General features: G+C 42.4%; 1 protein-coding gene across 1 annotated transcript in view; it reads left to right on the top strand.

The window, feature by feature from the left end:
- Nucleotides 1-20,002, top strand: part of SPAG16 (sperm associated antigen 16) — a 947,700-nt gene that overhangs the window by 731,176 nt on the left and 196,522 nt on the right. The window contains exon 15 of the mRNA XM_090041227.1: nt 10,162-10,288. Within this exon, the coding sequence (XP_089897353.1) occupies nt 10,162-10,288 (127 nt within the window). The remainder of the gene's footprint in view (nt 1-10,161; nt 10,289-20,002) is intronic.

Consider the following 20,002-nt stretch of genomic DNA (forward strand, 5'->3'; position numbering starts at 1 on the left):
AGAAGAACCTGCAATATAAAGAACAGATGGTGGGAAGACAAGGTGAAGGAGATGCAACATGTCACTGACATACATGAGTGGTTTCTTTAGTGCCACCGAAGTTATCTACATTCCAAGCACTCAGGGATCAACCCCCTTGAGACCTAAGGATGGAGAAGACCTGATTAAGGAAAGGGGAGTCATCAATGCCCATTGGAAGGACCATTTTGAAGACTTTCTCAATCAAGACTCTGTTGTTGCTGAGAGTATTCCCAATTCCATCTCACAGCATCTAGTCAGAATCCCTCCAACCCTTGTTGAGGTAAGGAAAGCCATCAAGCAGAAGAAGAACAACAAGGCATCTGGAATAGATGGAATCCCTGCTGAAATCTTCAAGCAGGGAAAGAGAGGCTTACATCACAGCTCTATGCCTTCATCTTAAGGATCTGGAATGATAAGAAAACCCTAGATGACTTCAGAGATGCCTTGATCATGACAATATTCAAGAAAGGACATAAGTCAAACTGTGGAATTACAGAAGGATCACCTTGCTATACATCACAGGAAAGATCATTATGAGAATCTTCCTGAACTGTCTCCTTCCATTTGCTGAAAAGCTTCTCCTGGAATCACAGTGTGGGTTTGGGGCACCAAGATGCACAACTGTTATGATCTTCACAGCTCACCAGCTGCAGGAAAAATACTGGGAACAACATAAACCTATTTATATGGCCTTCTTTGACCTCATGAAAGCCTTTAACACTGTCAATTGAGAAGTGCTGTGGAGGATCCTTCTGAGAAATGAATCCCCACCAAAATTCATCACCATTCTTAGCCTGCTCCATGATGGTATACGAACAATGGTTCCCAGTATCAGATCTATCGCAGATCCCTTTGAGTTTAAGACTGGAGTTAAGCAAGATTGCATCATCACTCCAACACCCTTTTTGATATTCCTTTCTGTGATGCTAGATCTTATCACCAACAAGCTTGCTGTCAGCGTGGAGCTAAACTACCAAATGGATGATAAACTGTTTAATCTCAACTGACTCCAAGCCAAAACCAAAACTATTCTGACATTAATCATCAACTCCACGATGTTGATGAAGCTGTAGTGTGTGCTTACTCAGAAGCAAATCTTCAGGCAATTGTCAACATCTTTATCAAGGTGTACAAGAAAATGGGAATGATGCTTAACATTCAGAAAACTAAGGTCCTCCATCAACAAGCTCTTAATGAGCAGTCCACAGCTCTGGCAATTTATATTTACAGTGAGACTCTGGAGAATGTTAAGTGTTTCCCATACCTTCGGTACTCTCTCTTGCAAAAGGCTGACACTGCTGAAGAAATCCAACATTGCCTCAAATGTATAAGTACAGCCTTTGGACATCTGAGGAAACAGGTGTTCAGAGATCATGACATCCAATTAGAAACCAAGCTCCTGGTTTATCAAGTAGTCATACTCTCTACTTTACTGTACAGAGATGATACATGTGGAACTAGATCGTAAAGCTCAATCATAAGGAACAGGACGAAAACAAATGGGAGTATAAGCCATTGCTCAACAACTCAGGAGTGCTGGTTGCTGCCACCCAGGAGAAAGCTGAACTTCTGAATGACTACTTTGCCTTGGTATTTCACTGGAGCAAGGGGAAAACAATGCCAGGCAGAGTACAAGACAAGCACAGTAGGAATAATCACCTTTCTACTATTGCCGTATAATTGATATATGACCAATTAAAAAAAATAGACTTATACAAGTCAGCAGGACTGGATGATCTTTATCCAAGAGCCGGCCAAAGTCATTGCAGAACCCCTGGTGAAACTCTTCTGTAACTTGTTGCACTCTGGAGAAGTCCCTGAGGACTGGAAGAGGGCCAATGTTGTGCCCATCCACAAGAAGGGCAGGAGGGGGGACCCAGGTAACGGTAGACCAGTCAGCCTAACTTGCATCATAGGGAAAATCCTATAAAAGTTCATCAAGGAGTCTATCTGTGATAAGCTTGCAGAATGTAAGATTCTGAATGACAGCCAGCATGGCTTCAGCATAGGCAGGTCTTGCCTTACAAACCTCATCTCCTTCTATGACCAGGTAGCTTGCCACCTGGACACGAGAGAGCAGGTTGACATAGTATACCTAGACTTTCAAAAGGCTTTTGATCTCGTATCCCACAATATCCTCGTGATAAAACTGGAGGATTGTGGGATTAACTCTGAAACAGTCAGGTGGGTGAGAAACTGGCTGCAGGGTAGGGCCCAGAGAGTTGTAGTGAACAGATCTGTGTCTTCCTGTTGAGAAGTGGGCAGTGGTGTCCTGGAGGCGTCGGTGCTTGGTCCAGTACTTTTCAACATCTTTATTAATGATTTAGATGTGGGGGTGAAGAGCTCTCTGGCCAAGTTCACAGATGACACCAAGTTATGAGGAAATATGGTCATGCTTGAAGATAGGCTACAGATACAGGTGGACCTAGAAAGGCTAACAAGCTGGGCTGATCAGAACCTGATGAAGTTCATCATTGAGAAATATAAAGTGCTCCACCTCCGGATGAGCAGCCCCCAACACACTTACAGGCCTGGCTGCACCAAACTGACTAGCACCACGAATGAGAGAGACCTGTGGGTAATAAAAGACCACAGTATGAGCATGAGCCGGCAATGCGATGCTGTAGCCAGCAGGGCAAATAATACTTTGGTATGTATCAATCGATGCATCTCCAGAAAAGCGAGGGAGGTGATTCTTCCACTATACTCAGCGCTGGTGAGAGCACAGCTGAAGTACTGCATCCAGTTCTGGGCACCACACTTTAACAAGGATGTGGACAGGCTTGTGAGAGTCCAAAGAAGAGAAATCCATATGATCAGAGTCTTAAAAGGCAAGTCATATGAGGAAAGGCTGAGGGGTCTGGGACTCCTCAATCTGAGGAAAAGAAGGCTGAGAGGGGACCTGGGAGCAGCTTCCCATTACAGTAGGGGAGTACATCAAGGGCTCGGTGAGCAACTGTTCACCAGGGCACCCAAGGACAAGACTAGCAGTAGTGGCCACAAACTCTTGGACGACCGATTCAGGCTCAACATTAGGAAAAACTTCTTCACAGTCAGGGTGTCCAGACTGTGGAAGAAGCTCCCTCCAGAGGTGGTGCAATCACCAACCCTGGAAATCTTCAAGAGAATAGACAGTCACCTTGCGGGGGTCACCTGACCCCCAGTTATCTTTCCTGCTTGGTGCAGGGGGCCAGACTGGATGATCTTCCAAGGTCCCTTCCAGCCTTACAATCTATGAATCTATGTACAATGTACAGGAGACACATCAAGTCACTAGAGAAGTACCATCAATGCTCCCTGTGGAAGATGTTTCAAATCCAGTAGGAAGACATATGCACCAACATTAGCAGCTTCTTACAAGCAAATACCACCAGCATCGAGGCAATGATCATCTGATGTCAACTTCACGGGGCCAACTGTATCATCCAGATGTCTGACTCCAGACTCCTGATGCAAGTTTTATTCTCCCAGCTTAGTCAAGGAATACGCTCAAGATGAGGCCAGAGAAAATGCTTCAAGGACATCCTCAAGGCCAACTTGAAAAAACGCAACATCCACATCAATTAATGGACGATTATCACCCATGACCACCCCAAATGGATAAAGAGCCTTCAAGAGTCTCAGTACTTTGAAACTTCATAACAACAACAAGAGACAGAAAAGCAGGAGCGACTGAAACAGTGTGTCACGGACTGAACCAAGAATCCAGAACCTCTCACTCCACATAGAAACACTTGCCTGAGTTGCAGTAGAATCTGTCAGTCCCAGATTGACCTTGTCAGCCATCTTCAGACTCACAGATAAGGCAATCATGGAAGACAATCACCCTGTACTGTGAGGGATTGCCAATAATGATTTTGTTTTATATTTATAATTTGTTGTGTGCAGAGATCAGTGAAGCATCTCCTTTCAGCAATCAAAATAATTTGATTATTATATTTGGATTTTAAACACTTTGGGGCAGGGACCATCTTTTTGTTCTTTGTGTGTACAGTGCCTGGCACAACATGGTCCCAGTATGTAACTGAGATTCTTATATGTTACTGCAGTACAAATATGAAATATTAATAATGATCTTTATAGAACATGTTTAAAGCTATCCAGATTGATACAGCCGTAAGTCACTTCCTGAATTAGAATGAAAAGCTGGGGTTGTGTAGATCAGATATACTTGAACCAAGTACAAGCTAAGGGCTTGATTGTAAGCTATCTTACATGCCCATCATAAAAGAATGAAGACATATGTTATAAGTGCACACCTGATGGAGATAAGAGGGAAGGAGCTATCCTCATCATCAGTAGCTGCAGGGTAGTGACAAGAAAACTTTCCTAAAGAGGACAGAATGTGGGGTAGCAGGGGTATGAAATGGGGAGAGGCTTTGCTGCATGAAAATGCACATGTCAATGCATATAAACTGTCTCATAGAGGGAGTAATCAACTGCCAAAATAAAATTCATTATTTATCCCCATTATAAACAGCACTGTAGTTCCTTTTTCCTTTCTAGAACTTATGGTGCAGTCAGAAATCACTAAAAGTATTTTATAAGCCGTAACTGTCATTTACTCTGTGCAGTGCATAGCACACTAAAACGTCAACCTAGTTGAACATTTGAATGCTGCTGTTATATATAAACATTATCATTAGAATATATTTGATAATTTTATTGCCTGAATACTACACATGCTGGTAGTTCTGTGATACATTTTCATACTATATATAAAATATGTTTACAATTTATGTATACTGTGGGGCTAGATTTTTTATAAGTGCCCAAACCTTGAAATGTTCAGGTTCTTCTGTAAATGTGGCAAATGAACTTACCTGCAGCTCTGACTGCAAATACGTGTACTTGGAACTTTGGAAAACACGGCCCCTAATTGTACCTTGAAAAATGTGAACAATGACTAAATGTTGTCTCTTTTTAATTATTTTGTTCCCAGCATTCCTTCATACCTGTAACAAGTCAGAAACAAGTTCTGAAATATTAGGTCTCTTCCAAATGAACCTAAACATTTCATTATACGTATACCTTAATATTGGATTTCAAGTCATTACCTTCTCATTTGGAAGGCAATAGATGCCTTAAAGTCTAAATGCTTTTATTTGCTTGATGACCCTACAATTCTTCTTGCATAAATTATCTCCAGAAAAGAAAAGAAAATTAAAGGTATATTGTCAAAGCTCTGGCATAGCATCTGACCCATTTGAAAGTTGTAGTAAGCTGAAGTCAACATGATACAATGTGGTGTCACACTCCAGTATATATCATGGGGCAACACATTGAAATTGTTTGAGTTGCTCTTAATTTACCCTCAGTGCTACTGATACTTTACACATCAACTTTATTGATAAGGTACATAAAGGGGAATGAGAATATGTCTGCTGTCTATATGATGAGTTTTTAATTCTTTCTTTGCTGGTACGGGGCAAGCTTTGACACCTGGTGCAAGCACTGACCTGCCTCTTGTCTATGGGCTAGCTGCCCACCTCACTCTTCTGCCATGCCTTGATGTAATAGTCTTGGGATGTTATTCAGGTGGGAGGGTGCCCATTTTGAAGCCCGATGTTTAGGAGGGATTTCCACAGCTCTGTTCCACCCCTATACTGCAGCCCAAGCCTTGCAGATGACATCCCCCAGTGGTTTGCACTGGGTCTTTCATAACACATACTGGCAAACAAACACATACTGGTCTCCAAGACCTCGGCCCCCTCACTGGGGCTTATACACCACCCCCTCACTGGGGCTTACTGGGGTCTGCTACCCCATCTGGCTCAGGTGGCCATAGCCTGGCCTAGGATATTACACCCTGTGAGGCTCAGGTAGCCATAGCTATGCCTGACCCCTCTCCAGGTTCCTACATCCACAGGGCTCACAAAGAGCCTGGATGCTGCTCCAGGTCCCTCTGCCAACCTGGGCCCTGTCTCAGGACTCCTATGAGCCTGGGCTCCCCCTGTACCAGTTGAACCCCACAGGGATGTGGGGGCTAGGGTTATGAGGCACCCCACACTTGCCTTTAACTGGGAAGGAGATTGGTCTGACATTTCTTAGGGGCTCCCTTGCCACAGGAAGCCCCACCAGACCCCATGTTGCCCAGCAGGGTGCAGTTTCATATCTTACCCAGGACAAAATGAGGCTTTCTCCATCCCCATAGCCTCACCCTATCCTCCGCAGTGTTCCTGGCAGAGCTCAGCAGAGAGGTGTTTCTCCTCTCCTGGCTAATCAAGAATTGTCCTCAGCTCATGGAGCTGGGCCTTAAAATGGTCACCCTAATCAGGCACCTGCCCCTCCCTGGCCCAGTCCTTAAAGTGACAGGCACTACCAGTGCCCTGCCACATATCTCCCTCCTTAAAATACATGCCCACTCAAAATATACACACTGCTCCCTCCCTGGGGCTCTACCAGGGTCATCAACCCCTTGGGGCCCAGGTGCCTACAACCACATCTGGCCCTAGGGTCATACATCTCCACACCTACTGGGGTCATCCACCCCCTGGGGTCCAGATGGCTACAATCACACCTGGCCCTAGGGTCTTACATCCCCTCGTGGGGCTATCCACCCCTTGGGGCTCAGGTGGCCACTGCTGCACCTGACCCTAGGGTGTTCACTCCCACACGGCCCTTCTCTGGGCTCCACTGCTAAACTCAGGGCTCTACATACTGCCACTACCAGGAGAAGGTCACTACCATGCATGTAGTACAGTAATACAAATTCTGTACTAAAAGGCAGGGTTGTTGGTTGTAGCCATGTATTACATGGCTGTTAGACTGATGTTTCCTGGCCAATACACCATTGTGACAGGTTGTAGCAGTCACCTAACAAATATTATACCCAGTCAGCCTTTTTTTCAGCATTCATTGATTTTGGAAGTAATTGCCCTTGCATTCAGTGTTCCTTTGCCATTGTTTTTTAGTATGACATTTAGTACTCCATTGTTGTTTTTAGTCCTGCAATAATGACACCCCACAACAGAACCATCACCATTCCTAGATCTTACACCTACACCTCCAGAAATGTAAAATGTCATCCAGTGCACCAAATGCCCTGATGGAAAATATGTAAGAGTAACCAAACAACAACTGTGTACCAGAATGAATGCACGCTGAAAATCCATCAAGGACAAAAGTGGCCAATTACCTGTGGGTTCCCACTTCTCACAAAATAGCCACTCCCTCTCCAATCTCTCAATTCTAATCCTCAAAGGGAACTTACAAAACACCTTTTGTAGATGAGCCTATGAACTTCAGTTCATAAATCTACTGGATACAAAAAACCATGGACTTAATATAGACACTGGATTTATGACACATTGCAACCTGCCTGACATCTGACACACAAGGTAACCTGCCTCAAACTGACCACTTGCATTCCTTCACACATTTCCCTCCCTCCTTCTCTCCCTCCCCCCCATCTCTAATTTTTGTCTTCCAAACTTCCACGCATTTGCATTTTCACAGACTTCTTGTTATATTTTAGCTTCTTTTCTACCTTGGAGAATACATAACAGCAGCACAATCTCCCAATGCCTGAAGAAAGATGTTTGTGCCCAAAAGATGCCAAAGAACTTTTTTCCAACTATTTAGTTAGGCTAATAAAAGATATCACATCTTCCCAAAGAACTTTGCCTGGCTATATCTTTATACTAGCATGGCTACAACCAACAACGCTGCCTTTTGGTACAGAATTTGTATTACTGAAGAAAAGGAATTATCTTGAAATCCCCACTTAATAAATTATCTGTATTTTTGTATATATTCCACTATTGTTGCTGAGATTGTCCCTTAGCTGAATGGTAATAGACACTTGGTGGTGAAGAATAAGGTTGCCTGTTCATGCTTATCTTACACCCATAGTTACCTTTAAGAATGTAAGCAGTCCCACTGAAGTGTAAAAGGGAAGGGCAAAAGGATACTTGCAATTCTTTTGGGATAACTATAGTGATGACAGTTTGCTCTTGGGGAATCCCAAGAAGAGCAAATTTACCCAGATTGTACAGAGAATGAAGGAAATTTTCTCTTATCCATCACATCTTCCAACTCATGACTAGCTGCCTGAGTGCTGAAGTCCAAGAGTGATACCCACTTCACAGTCCTGGGGCACAATCCCTCATGGAACTTCCACTGAGGAGATGTAGTTTTCTCCTGCTTTCTGAAATGCTTTAGGGTAAGCCACAGTAGCAGTGAGACTATCACTACATGAGTAAAGACTGCTTATGAGTACCTGCAACTCTGGCAGGGACAATTAACATAGAAAAAATTACACCTATACCTCATCCCATGGGCGTAGGTGATGCATAGGGGCAGCATGGGGGCTCACATACCCCCTGTGAGATTGGCCACCACCAAAGCTGCTGCTGGCTTCTGTGAGTGGTCGCCACTCACCACCCCCTCACCGCCAATGTCACTGCCAGTGTCTGTGAGCAATCCCTGCTTGCCACTGCCAACACTCCTCCCAATGTCTGTGGGTGGTCCCTACTCACCACTCACTGCTGCTGATACTGCCACTGGCGTCTGCAGGCAGTCCCTACTCACTGCTTGCCACCCCCCCACTGACATCTGCAGGTGGTCCCTGCTTGCCACTAGCCACTAACTACAAATGGTGCCCCCCCTCCCAGTTTCAGGAGGCACCAGTTTTTCATACCCATGGGAGAAAAATTGCAATGCATAATCTGTTTTAACCAGCACTGTAGAAGGTTACTTGACTTGTTGTTAACAGTGTATACATTTTACTCCAGATTCCATCATGTATGTTTTCATAATTTGTTAACAAAAAGTGCAAAACTTGACATTTTCTACTTTACTTAAGTGAGTAGAAAGAAAGACATTTTGAATTCAGTAGCACTTTTCTGAGCTAGACACACAGTAATTTTACCCCAGTGTAATTTATATCAGTCTGGTACATCAAGGGTGCATTCTCCCATGCCCCCAACTGCCATTACGATAAAGACCTGGTGGTGCATAGGTTATTTCCAACCCTATTGCACAGTAGCAATGAGTGGTTCATGCCTGCCAATGCTACATCACCACAGCAATGAGCTGTGTCACTGTAGCTCATAACTACAGCAATGTAGCATCTTGTGTAGATGTGCCCCAGTATAAATTGCAGCAGGATCCTGAATGGACAGAAAAGAAGATGGTTAGAGTGCCCTAACATAAGCTAGGTGGAAAAACATTCAATAGCCTATTCATCTATAACTGGTTTTCAACCTTTTTTCATTTGTGGACCCCTAAAAAATTTCAAATGGTGGTGTCAACCCCTTTAAATTGTAAGCATCGGTATTCACATACTTTTGATTGATCATAGTCATCTTTTGCAGACCCCTTAGACATAGTTTGCAGACCCCAAGGGGTCCTTGGACCACAAGTTGAAAACCACTTGTCTGTAGTAAATTACTATCCCAAATTTGGCCCAGATTTGGACAGGTTGGAAAAATGGGCAGAACAAAATAGGATGCAATTCGACAAAGACAAGTACAAAGTACTGCACCTGGGCAAAAAGAACCACCAACACATTTACAGGCTGGGGAATGACTTTCTCAGCATCACAGCAGCAGAAAGGGGTCTTGGAGTCAGTTGACTCCAAGATGAACATGAGTCATCAACGTGATGACATGATTTCATAGATTTCATAGACATTCGGCTGGAAGGGACCCCGAAGGATCATCAAGTCCAGCCTCCTGCCCCAGGAGCAGGAAGTCAGCAGGCGCCATAGGATCCCAGCAAGATAAACAGCCAAATGTGTCTTGAAGGCATTCAAAGTTGGTGCTTGAATCACCTCCAGTGGCAGTCTATTCCAAACCTTGGGGGTTGGACAGTAAAGAAGTTCTTCCTTATGTCCAGCCTGAATTGCTTACAGTGGAATTTGTGACCATTCAATCTTGTCATCCCTTGGGGCGCTCTGGTGATCAGATGTCCCCCCAGATCCTGATGAGCACCCCTGATAAACTTATAGGTGGCAATAGAGTTACACAGGAAATTCTAATAAACCAAACCACAATAATTTCCCCATTCTGACCTGGTCAGTTGCCACATTAATCAAATTGTTGCTTTTTGGTATTCATAAAATAACAACTTAACATCTCTGCATTCTCTTCCTTTCATAAGTTTTTTAAAAGTAATTTATTTTTCAATACTTGGCAGGGTGACACTATTGTTTCCTGTGACTCCTATGGTGTGATGAAGCTGTGGGATGTTCGGAAGATATCACCAATGGTATCTATAGATGCAGGACCCCATCCTGGCAACCAGGTGGCCTTTGACCCATCTGGTAAGTTATTCTTAAATTGTCTACTTTGACTTTTTAAAGGAAGAGATTGATTGTGAAAAATCTTTTAAACTGAGTCTAAGATTTTGAGGTCAGATCCACAGATTATGTGAACCACAACAGTTCTAGTGCTAACATTTTAAACCAAGGTGCAATGAAATAGTAGCACTTTTAGATGTGCAAACACCTTCACCTGATTCAGAAGACAAACTCAGATATTTCAAATAGGAATATATAGTGTCAAAAACATTCTAACCAGTTTTGGCTGTTCTGAGTTCTTTAAAACAGAAGAATTGCATTATTGTATTTCCATAATTTCAAGTCAAAAAGCAAGTGAAAGCAAACACCTGGCATTTTCTGACTTGCATCAAATGAGGGGTGTCTTTAATCTAAAATGGTTGAGAACCACTGCTCTAGTGATTTCTAAGAAACTGTGTCTTCTTATATCAGTTGATAATCCAGTCCTGTTATTTTTTTTAAGTTGGCAACTTGTACTAATAGTAATTTACATGCAATTAAAAATATATGATGCAGGGTTGGTGCGGGAAATTACACAAAGGACAGAAAGTCTCACTGTATGAGGAAAAAAGAGGTGCTCATGTATGCTTTATTTATATTTATTCTCCTTCTCTACTGCTTTCTTACATATTTACACAATGGCTGTTTCATAACCACCCATGCTATATCCTATTGTTGTCATTGCACAGCCTCATTGTACTGAAATAAATTGTCTTCTATACACACAGAATGAAAATACTTGTATAGCTCAACAATTTTTGCATCGTCAGCCATACATTACAATTTGTCACCAGCATTGTGGTAGAAATCTTTTTATTTTCAATTGCATTTTATACAGATACTGTATACATTGTATTACAGAAAGTTTTGTATTAGGAAAGACATTAATCTTCACTTTACGGGGCAGATAAACAGTCATATCAAACCACAAACTTAGGTCCCAATTCAGGAAAACATTCTTATTCAAAACAGGATTTAAATGCATGCTTAACATTAAGCACATCTTTTTATAACACAGAAGTCAATTGGCAAAAATCATATGCATAGGTTTAGAAATAAAGTATGAGAGGAGAGAAAAAACATGTTACTATTAGCAATATGGAATATTTTCAAAATGGACATAATGTTATGGAATACATAGTATTATTATAGAGAATCTTTGTTACTAGACAACTTTACCATCAAATATTGTAGCATTTTTATAAGGGACTTCACAGATCTCTCTATATTTACCGCTAAAGAATGCATTCTTCTTTCCAGAAAGTGTTGACATTATTTATTTTCCACTAGTTCCCTAAGTTCAATTTAAACTCTGTTCTATATAAGAATAACATGTTTAGAACAGTAGCTCACATTATACATGATATAGATTTGAAGAAGTTTTACAATTTTATTTCTGGAATGTAGTGTAGGGTCATTTGCAAAGAAGTCACATCCCTGAAAAAATGCAGTAGCAGTATTTTTAGCCAGATGGGAGCTTTCCAATAGAAAGCTTATCAGCTTCAGATAATCTAAATGGGCAAAATTTCCCATCATTTGGATAAAATCCAAACTTTCTCTGTAGGAGTACCCACAGCAGAGATGTCAAGTTGGGATGAATGACCACTACCAAGCATAATGTAAGAGAATACAATCATAAGTGAAACTATCTAGCTAAAAGAGAATATTGCATCATCTATTATTTTGTATGGTGATGGAGCCTAGATGTCTTAATTAGGCGTATGGGCCCTATTATCCTAAGCACAGTAGAGCCTTCATTGCTATTGGTATCTGAGGTAGCTAGATTAAAGCTAGTTTAGGTATGCCTGTTTGCTCTGCAGTAACCCTTCTCAGTTCCAATATAGGCATACAAGATGTATAAAAGTGAAACGGTGTATGGGTATAAATTAGCCATGAATATATTAAGAATGAAAATTACAAGAAGGTTTTTAACCACCAGAGAAGTAAAATTGTGAAAGAGCTTTCCAATAACAGTAGCAAAGACAAACTTGTTTTAAGAAGTTTTATATAAAATGGTTGTCAACAATATTAGAAGACTAGACTTTTGTAGCCTTTCATACTATATTCTTTTGCAGTATGATTTGCAGTGGAAAAAATGTGGTGGATACTTTATTTGCAGCAAAAAGTTATTTAGATCACCCCCAAACCATGTGGTAAACTCACCTAGATGGGGAGGTAGGGCTACCCACTTTTATCTAGTAGCCTCATGGTTAGGCCACTCAAGCTAAAAACAGCCCTTGGGCCCACATGCCTGGACTGGGCCCTGTGCCATTCCAGTCACATGAACCTGCTTTAGCATGGAGGACTACAGTGTGTGGCCCACTGGGCTCCCCCAGGCCTGGAAATTTGTCAGTAGGGGAATGGTTATTGCTCCCTGCTATCAAATATTCATACCTGTGGGGAACACAGCTCTATGGGACAGATCTGACCGAAGGTCAGGGGTTGAGCACCCCTGTCCTAGATGAACACTCTAACCACCAGTCTACAGAAGTATTTTCAATCTTTTCTTGCATAGTGAGTATTTAAGTATTTTATAAAAAGTAGAATGGAATCAACAAGAGAGATCTAATAACTTTCCACCCCAGAATCCTTGAGAGCATTTTGACTGAGTCACTTTCCTGGGTGGCATGGATTCAAGTCCTCAAATAGAGGAAGTATTTAGCCCTAGGTTATCAGCATAAAGGGGTGAGTTTCCTGAGCACTCTCTTCTCCTCCTTAGATTTGTAAACAGTGCCTAAGTCTAGCTATTCATTTTTATAGCTTCAATTAGATTACTAATGCCCACAATAGATTTGAAACTTCGTGTTTCATGTTGATCCAAACTCTCTATTTATCCCAAAACTTTTTTTTTAAATTTCTTGTTTGCTGAAAAAAATGAAAAAGTTTATTTCAGTTCAATCCAAATCAAATCTTTTTTATTTCATTCATTTAGTTCAGCCACTAAACTGAAAAAGTAGTTATTCACACAGCCTTTATTGATTATCTGTAATGAAAGATATTTGGTTTTTCTTTTCACACTGTTTTAATGTAGTTGCAATAGGGAATCTAATGTGAACTGAACACACATTTTGTTTCAAAGGTGGCAAAATTCTTTTTCAATATTGCACAAAGAAGTTGTTGTTCAACACTGGGCCACCACCAAAAAAAGTAAAAGTATTTTTTAATGTTATTGGATGTCACCAGATAACATTGTTTTTCATGTTTTTACCTAGTTCTATTCATCTGAATGTTACTCTTGGTAGAAATGATTATTTTCAGCTGTGATGTGCTTCTTTTTAGAAACTGAAGACTAGGGGTGTACGAAGTGGGCCCTATTCAATTCGGATTCAGATTCGGCTTGAATCAGGGACAGTGATTCGATTTGTTGATTTGGATCACTGTCCCTGATTCAATTCATCCAAATCTGGATCTGAAGATTCAATGCTGATTCAGAGAATCAGTGATTCAGACATAGATAGAGCTTTAAAAAATGTTCTACATACCTTGAGGTACCAGCATTTCTCATGAACGCTGTGATGCTGGGGCATCCCACCAGAGTGTAGAGGGCCCCCCATGTGCTCAGCGGTGAACCCAGAAGTGCATCAGAAGTATTTCCAATCCACTTCCGGGTCCGCCAGGGAGTGTGCTGGGCCCTCCCCCTTCCATGCTTCCCCAGCTTGACGATCAGCCATGGTGGAACCCCAGGCACCCCCCTCAGACCCAGGAGGCATGAGTCACATTATATTTGTAATATATGTTCCCTCTGCTTGAGCTTCTCTGCCACTGAAATAATTGTCTTAACTATGGTTCTTTTGAACTTGTAACACCTGTACAAAAAAACCCCCAACCCCTGCCCCCCCAAATTCCTTGTCAAATTATAACCCTGTTCAGGTTCAAGTTGTTTGTGTCTTTTTTTCAGTGAGAACTACTACAAAGCTTATTTGTGGTCATAGAAAGATAGTACTTGAAATAGCCGAGGCAAAGCCCATTCAGGGTCTTGATCATGAGGATCAAACTTAAAGTCTGCCATATAAAGAGCAGGTGGGCTGGACCCAAAGATTTCACAAGGTCCCTTCCACCCCTAAACTTCTGTGAACTTCCGTGAATCTGTCAATACACTTTTGCTCACTTTTGTACACTACTGAGTAATCCCATTGTCTCACTCAGTTTAAAGTTGCGGATAGGTTTGTACAGTATTGAGATTTAAGATTGATGTGACTATCATTGGAACTGGCTCTTAATAAACAGATATTTATATCTCTCCTCCAGGGCATATGTTATTGTATCTTACAGCTAACATTCACATGCATAGATGTGTCGAATCCACTCCCTCATTTGGCAGGATTCTAATTTCCTTGCAGCATATGTTGCACTGAGGTGTTTTACAGTGGCCTTCCAGCAAATGCACCTGAAATGATGATGAACAGCATAGCTGCCACGCAAAGAGTGAGAATTCTAGAAGCTATGGAATGTTCTATTTTTACAGTAAAGAACATACATTATCATCATGTGTGACAAAAGGATACAGCATTAGAGATATGATTGAGATATGAAAACCTGTAGAGTACCAGGCAAAATGTAGGGTATTTTTGGAACCCTGTAGATACTCTGAGATATATATATATATATTTAGTTTACTCACAGTTTGGGTAGAGAGATAAAATTGTGTTCCAATTGTTAAAGAGGTATACAGGCTGCATTATTATTCCAAGGGCTTGCTTAGAAAGCTCAGCAATATATAAATTAAATGTAGAAGAGAATTATTATGTTAAAATAATGTTAAGGTTGCAAAGGCAAGCAGTCAGACATTGGGAAATGCCAGAATTAAGGTTGTCTCAGGGTCCTGGAATATATAAGAGGCTTAGTTTTAGGCATAGGGGACACATCTACACAAGACATTTACTGCAGAGCTGCCTAATTTGCTCCACAGTAAAGTCTCAATGTCTACACATGTGGCCCTATTAGACTGCAGGAAACTAGTGAACACTGCCACATGTTAGTACCTATAAATACAAGTACTATCCTGAGGTGGCATTCTTTAGTGCACACCAATGCATGTGTAGATGCTGATGGGGCTGGCTGGGGCAAGAGGGTGCTTCAGTGAGGGGCTGCCTGCCTGCCCCAGCTGGCCCCTCCATAGCACATTGAGCATCGGGCTGGCAGGATGACCTCCTTGGCCTCCTGCCAGCCAGGGCTGCTCTGACCCAGCTCAACATGCTGTGGTCCCAGGTGCATGTGAAAAAGTGGTACCCAAAAGCAATAAGCTCTGGCATTATATGTGCCAGAGCTTTTTCATTCACATTGATTTCATGTGTAGATGCACCCAGGAATTCCAAGAGGAGGTGTTGCAGGAGACCTTTTATGTTCTGTACAGAGGACTAGAACCAGTCACTGAATAAATAGTCCCTTGTGTTTCCAGCATTTTGGGCCTGGATTGATTGCAGACTACCATGCTCTTGCAACCTTAACTTTGTTCCCTTGTGCATATGTATAATGACGCATTCTTCAATTATATGGTCATGTGATTTTTTTTCAACAGGACTCCTTGGCACATTTAGTTCCCAGGATGGATTCACTGCATTGGTTGCTATTCAGTATTTTCTTTTATTTTCAGTATTCAGTGTACATCCTTATGCATTATTTACTGCACACCATCAAAACCCTTTATTGAATGCAGATTCATTCCTGAGGGGCTTTTCCATGATGCCACAATTGTAGCTCCATAGATCTTTACAGGCACTAAGGAGATGATTTCAGTTACTTATTCTCATTTTATACATGAGGAACTGAGGGCCTGAGATTAAATCCAAATTGTAAAAAATGTGAACTGATACTGAGTGTTTAATTTGAGACTGGATTCTTTTGGCTTAACATTTTATATCAGTTTAAAAAGAGCAAACCACCACTCACAATTTCAATATCCTCCATCTGTCCCCATCTTCTGCTTCTATTCTTTGTCTTTGTTTTCCTTGCTCTTGCTCTTTTCCCTTTGATGTGATGTGCATTTTGCATTCCACCCATTTACCATGTTGTGCATTTGAGTCAGGCAGTTTTCATCTCATTCTTCCCATTGCCTGGAAACCAGAGTCTTTAACTAGCTAGTGCAGAGCCTGTGTGGTTTAGGATTTTTCACAGATTTATAATCTGGTGAAATGTGGGTGATTTTTTCAGTAAAATGACGAAGGCACATCCTGAATATGTCAAATTTCAAGTCAATGTCTCAAAGGCCAGAGGTGATAAAATTTCTCAGCAAAATGGTTGCAATAATTTAATATAAATTGGGCAAAACCCAGTTTCATTTTGAGAAATGGCTGAGACTCTCCAGAAAAACTTCAGCCCTAGGCAGGCATTCATCAAGGAAAATTTCAGTCCGAACCATTTAAATTTGGAAAAACTATACAATTTAAAATAGGTTCATTCTTATAATGAAAAGCTGTAGAAAACCTTAACTGCAGGGAATCACTGAACCATTTATAATAATTTATTAGCAAATTGAAAGTAAATAGCATTCTAATTCCATGCTTCTTGTCCTCATATTCTACACAATCTCAAGTGAAAAAACATAGGAGTTTGCTTGTAGTAATTTTTAATTAAAGAAAAAGGAGTCAAAGAAAAATTGAAGAGAGTCATCTTCTGAAATCTGTAAGGTTGGGTTAATAAATGGGATAATGCTTTATTGGAAGTCAGAGTTTGATTTTAAACAGAAAATAAAAGCATGTTGAGCAGACTTTCCACAGAACAATGTATGCATTTTTTTAAAAGAGTATTTATTCTTTGAAAATCAAATAAGTAGATTATGTCATTCTAGCACTTACTATTTGAAATACAAATATAATCTTCAGATCTAAAGTGTGCATTTTAGAATTACCTGAATGTTTCTCAGTCTTTCCTAGTCAAGGGCCCTCAAAGACATAAATGGGATAGCTTAATGTGCAATCCATGCAATCATGCTTCCTGCTCTGCCATACATGCATGGCAGGAGGCATGTTTGTGGGATTGCAAATCAGAACCCACCGTGCCTTATTCCCAGTGCAAAGGAAGCCTGATCCTGGGTGGCCCCTGTACCAATAAGAAGCAAGTTCACACACCTGGGAGCCCACTCAGCTGACACCACATACCCTCAGGGACCATAATAGCTGTGGTCTCCCAGATGTGGGGGCACAAGCTTTATGTGCAAATTAAAGACAGATAGAAACCAGCTGTAAAGGTATTGCACATTTTCCAGCAATAATTTGATGGCTGATCAGACCTTTTTAAAGCACCATAGTTAATTTGCACATATAGCCTGTGTAAATTAATTGCACAATTAGCCAAGCAATTGTGTAATACATGTAACACATAGAGGCAGCCTGAGAACTACACTAGTATTGCCACCAAAATGAATAAAAGTTCACCTCACATCCCCGTTCCCAGGGTACTCAGGCCTTGGGCTACTTTAGCTGCTTATTTCTTCAATGGGAAAGGATGGAAGGTATGAGTGGGCACATCCACATGAGATGTATTAATGCACATTAATCTAATGTAATGCACATTACGGGTGCATGTCTACACATGTGTGCCTTTAATGCACATTAAAAATAGTGAAATTTGGCTAATCATGCCTAATCATGCAAATGCAGGTATCAAATTTAGGCACAATTAGTTAAAGCACATTAATGCACATGTAGATGCAATATGGCACTAACTTTAGTGTCGGGTATGCCCAACCACTAGGAACACATGGCAGTAGGGCTGTGCAAAGCTTTGGGTGCTGATTCGATTCAGAGGAGATTCTGCCTGATTCGGTGCTGAATCTCCAAATCTAAATTGAATCAGGAGACCAGTAAAAAAGTCCGAATCAATTTGAAGCTCTCTGAATCAATTTGGAAAAGATTCAGAGAGCTTCTAAGATTCAGGCAGTCCCTACTTGCCGCTGCAGGGGACTTCTGGTAAGTAGGGGAGCAGGCGGGGGGGCTGAAGGAGGGGGAGGGGACCATGGTGGGACCCCTCCGCTGGGCCCCATCCCCTGCCTGCTCCCTCAGCCCCCACCCCCATGGCTGCCCTGCCTGGCCTGAGTGTCCTGGTGCTTTAAAATTTAAAAAATAATTAAATAAGCCTTGCACTCACCGGCTGCTGCCAAGTGAGGGAGCATTCCCAACTGCCCTGTGCTGCATGGGGGGGCTCTGCCCCCATCTCCTGCCTTCTCTCCCAGCCCTCTCGATAGCTGCCCTGCCTGGCCCCAGATCCAGGTTCTTTAAAAAACCCCCAACCCCATACTCACTAGCTGCTGCAGTGGCTGTCGGGGCCTCTGGCGACTCATAGCAGAGCCCCATACACAGTACAGGGCAGTGGTAAGCAGCAGGGATTCACCTCCCCTCCCCCCCACCTAGCAGCATCCAGTGAGTGCAGGGGTTTTTTAGTTTTTTTTTTAAAGATCTTGGATTCTGTGCTGGGTGGGGTAGCATTGGGGGGGTTGGATGGAAGAGTGGGCGGGGCATCCATGTGGGGGGCTGGGAGAGTGGGTGGAGGCTCATGGCAGAGCCTCCCATGCAGCGTGGGGCAGTAGGGGGCAGTGGGGATTGCCCTCCCCGCCTGGCATGAGCCAGTGAGTGTGGGCCCTTTTTGCGGGGGGAATGGGCTGGGGGCTAATGCAGAGCCCCACATGGAGTGTGGAGCAGTGGGGTACAGCAGGGATTGCTCCCCACCTTGTAGGAGATGGAGAGTGCAGGGCTTTTTTGTTTTGAAGAGCTGGGGCACTGGGGCTAAGTGGGGCAGCCATTGACAGGGCTGGCAGAGCAGGAGGGGGATGGGGCCTGTTTGAGTCAGAGATTTGGCCAATTCAACAGTGGCTGAATCCCTGAATCAGATTTAGCTGAATTGATTCAGGACAGTGATTCAAATCAGCGAATCAAATCACTGTCCCCTGAATCAGCCAAATCCGAATCTGAAGCAAATACTAGCCACTTTGCACAGGCCTACATAGCAAAGTTGCAGGGACTTGGTACTAACTTTAATGCCAAGTGCACTGACTTTAGTGCCACGTCTCTGCATGTGTAGACACCTGCCAAAAATTGCTTAATGCACATAGCTTAATGTGCCTTAAATTTAGTTGCACTTAAATGCATGTGTAGATGCGCCCAGTGAGGAACAGGTAGAGCCATGGTGCCATTCTACCCCACTCATTTGACAGAGTAGAGGAGCCAGTGCAAGGTGGGTAAATTAGTAGTTTTCTACTAATTCTGTCTTAAACATTGGTGATAAAATGGAGTAAGGAGAAAGTAACGGCTTTTGCCAAGAGCTAGTAAAAATTTTTGACCGAAATAGCTTACAGTGAATAATAGTCTTTATTTGATAATTGAAGGCAGGGCATACTTAAGAGACTAAATTGTTTAGAGGTGTAAACTTTCATAGGTGACAGCCTATGTCAGATGCTTCAATAGATACAAGATCTTATGAAAATTTATCTAACATCCAAAGCCAGCCTTAGGGGTGGGCGACGTGGGCAACCATCCAAGTTGCTGTGGTCGGGGGAGCAGGCAGAGGCAGGTGGGTAGAGGTGTGGGGCACAGTTCAGCAAGGAGGCAGAGCCACTCACACTGCCCAGCCCACTTCTATGCCCCTGGTGCCTCCAGCCACTGCTCACACTACTCAGGAGGAGCCTGGCCAGGCAGTATGGGTGGCTCTGCCTCCCCACTGAACTGTGCACTGTGCCCTTGACCACCTGCCTCTTCCTACAGCAGT

Source organism: Crocodylus siamensis, chromosome 4, assembly GCF_052110815.1.
Source record: "Crocodylus siamensis isolate JL-2025a chromosome 4, ASM5211081v1, whole genome shotgun sequence".
Lineage (NCBI taxonomy): Eukaryota > Metazoa > Chordata > Crocodylia > Crocodylidae > Crocodylus > Crocodylus siamensis.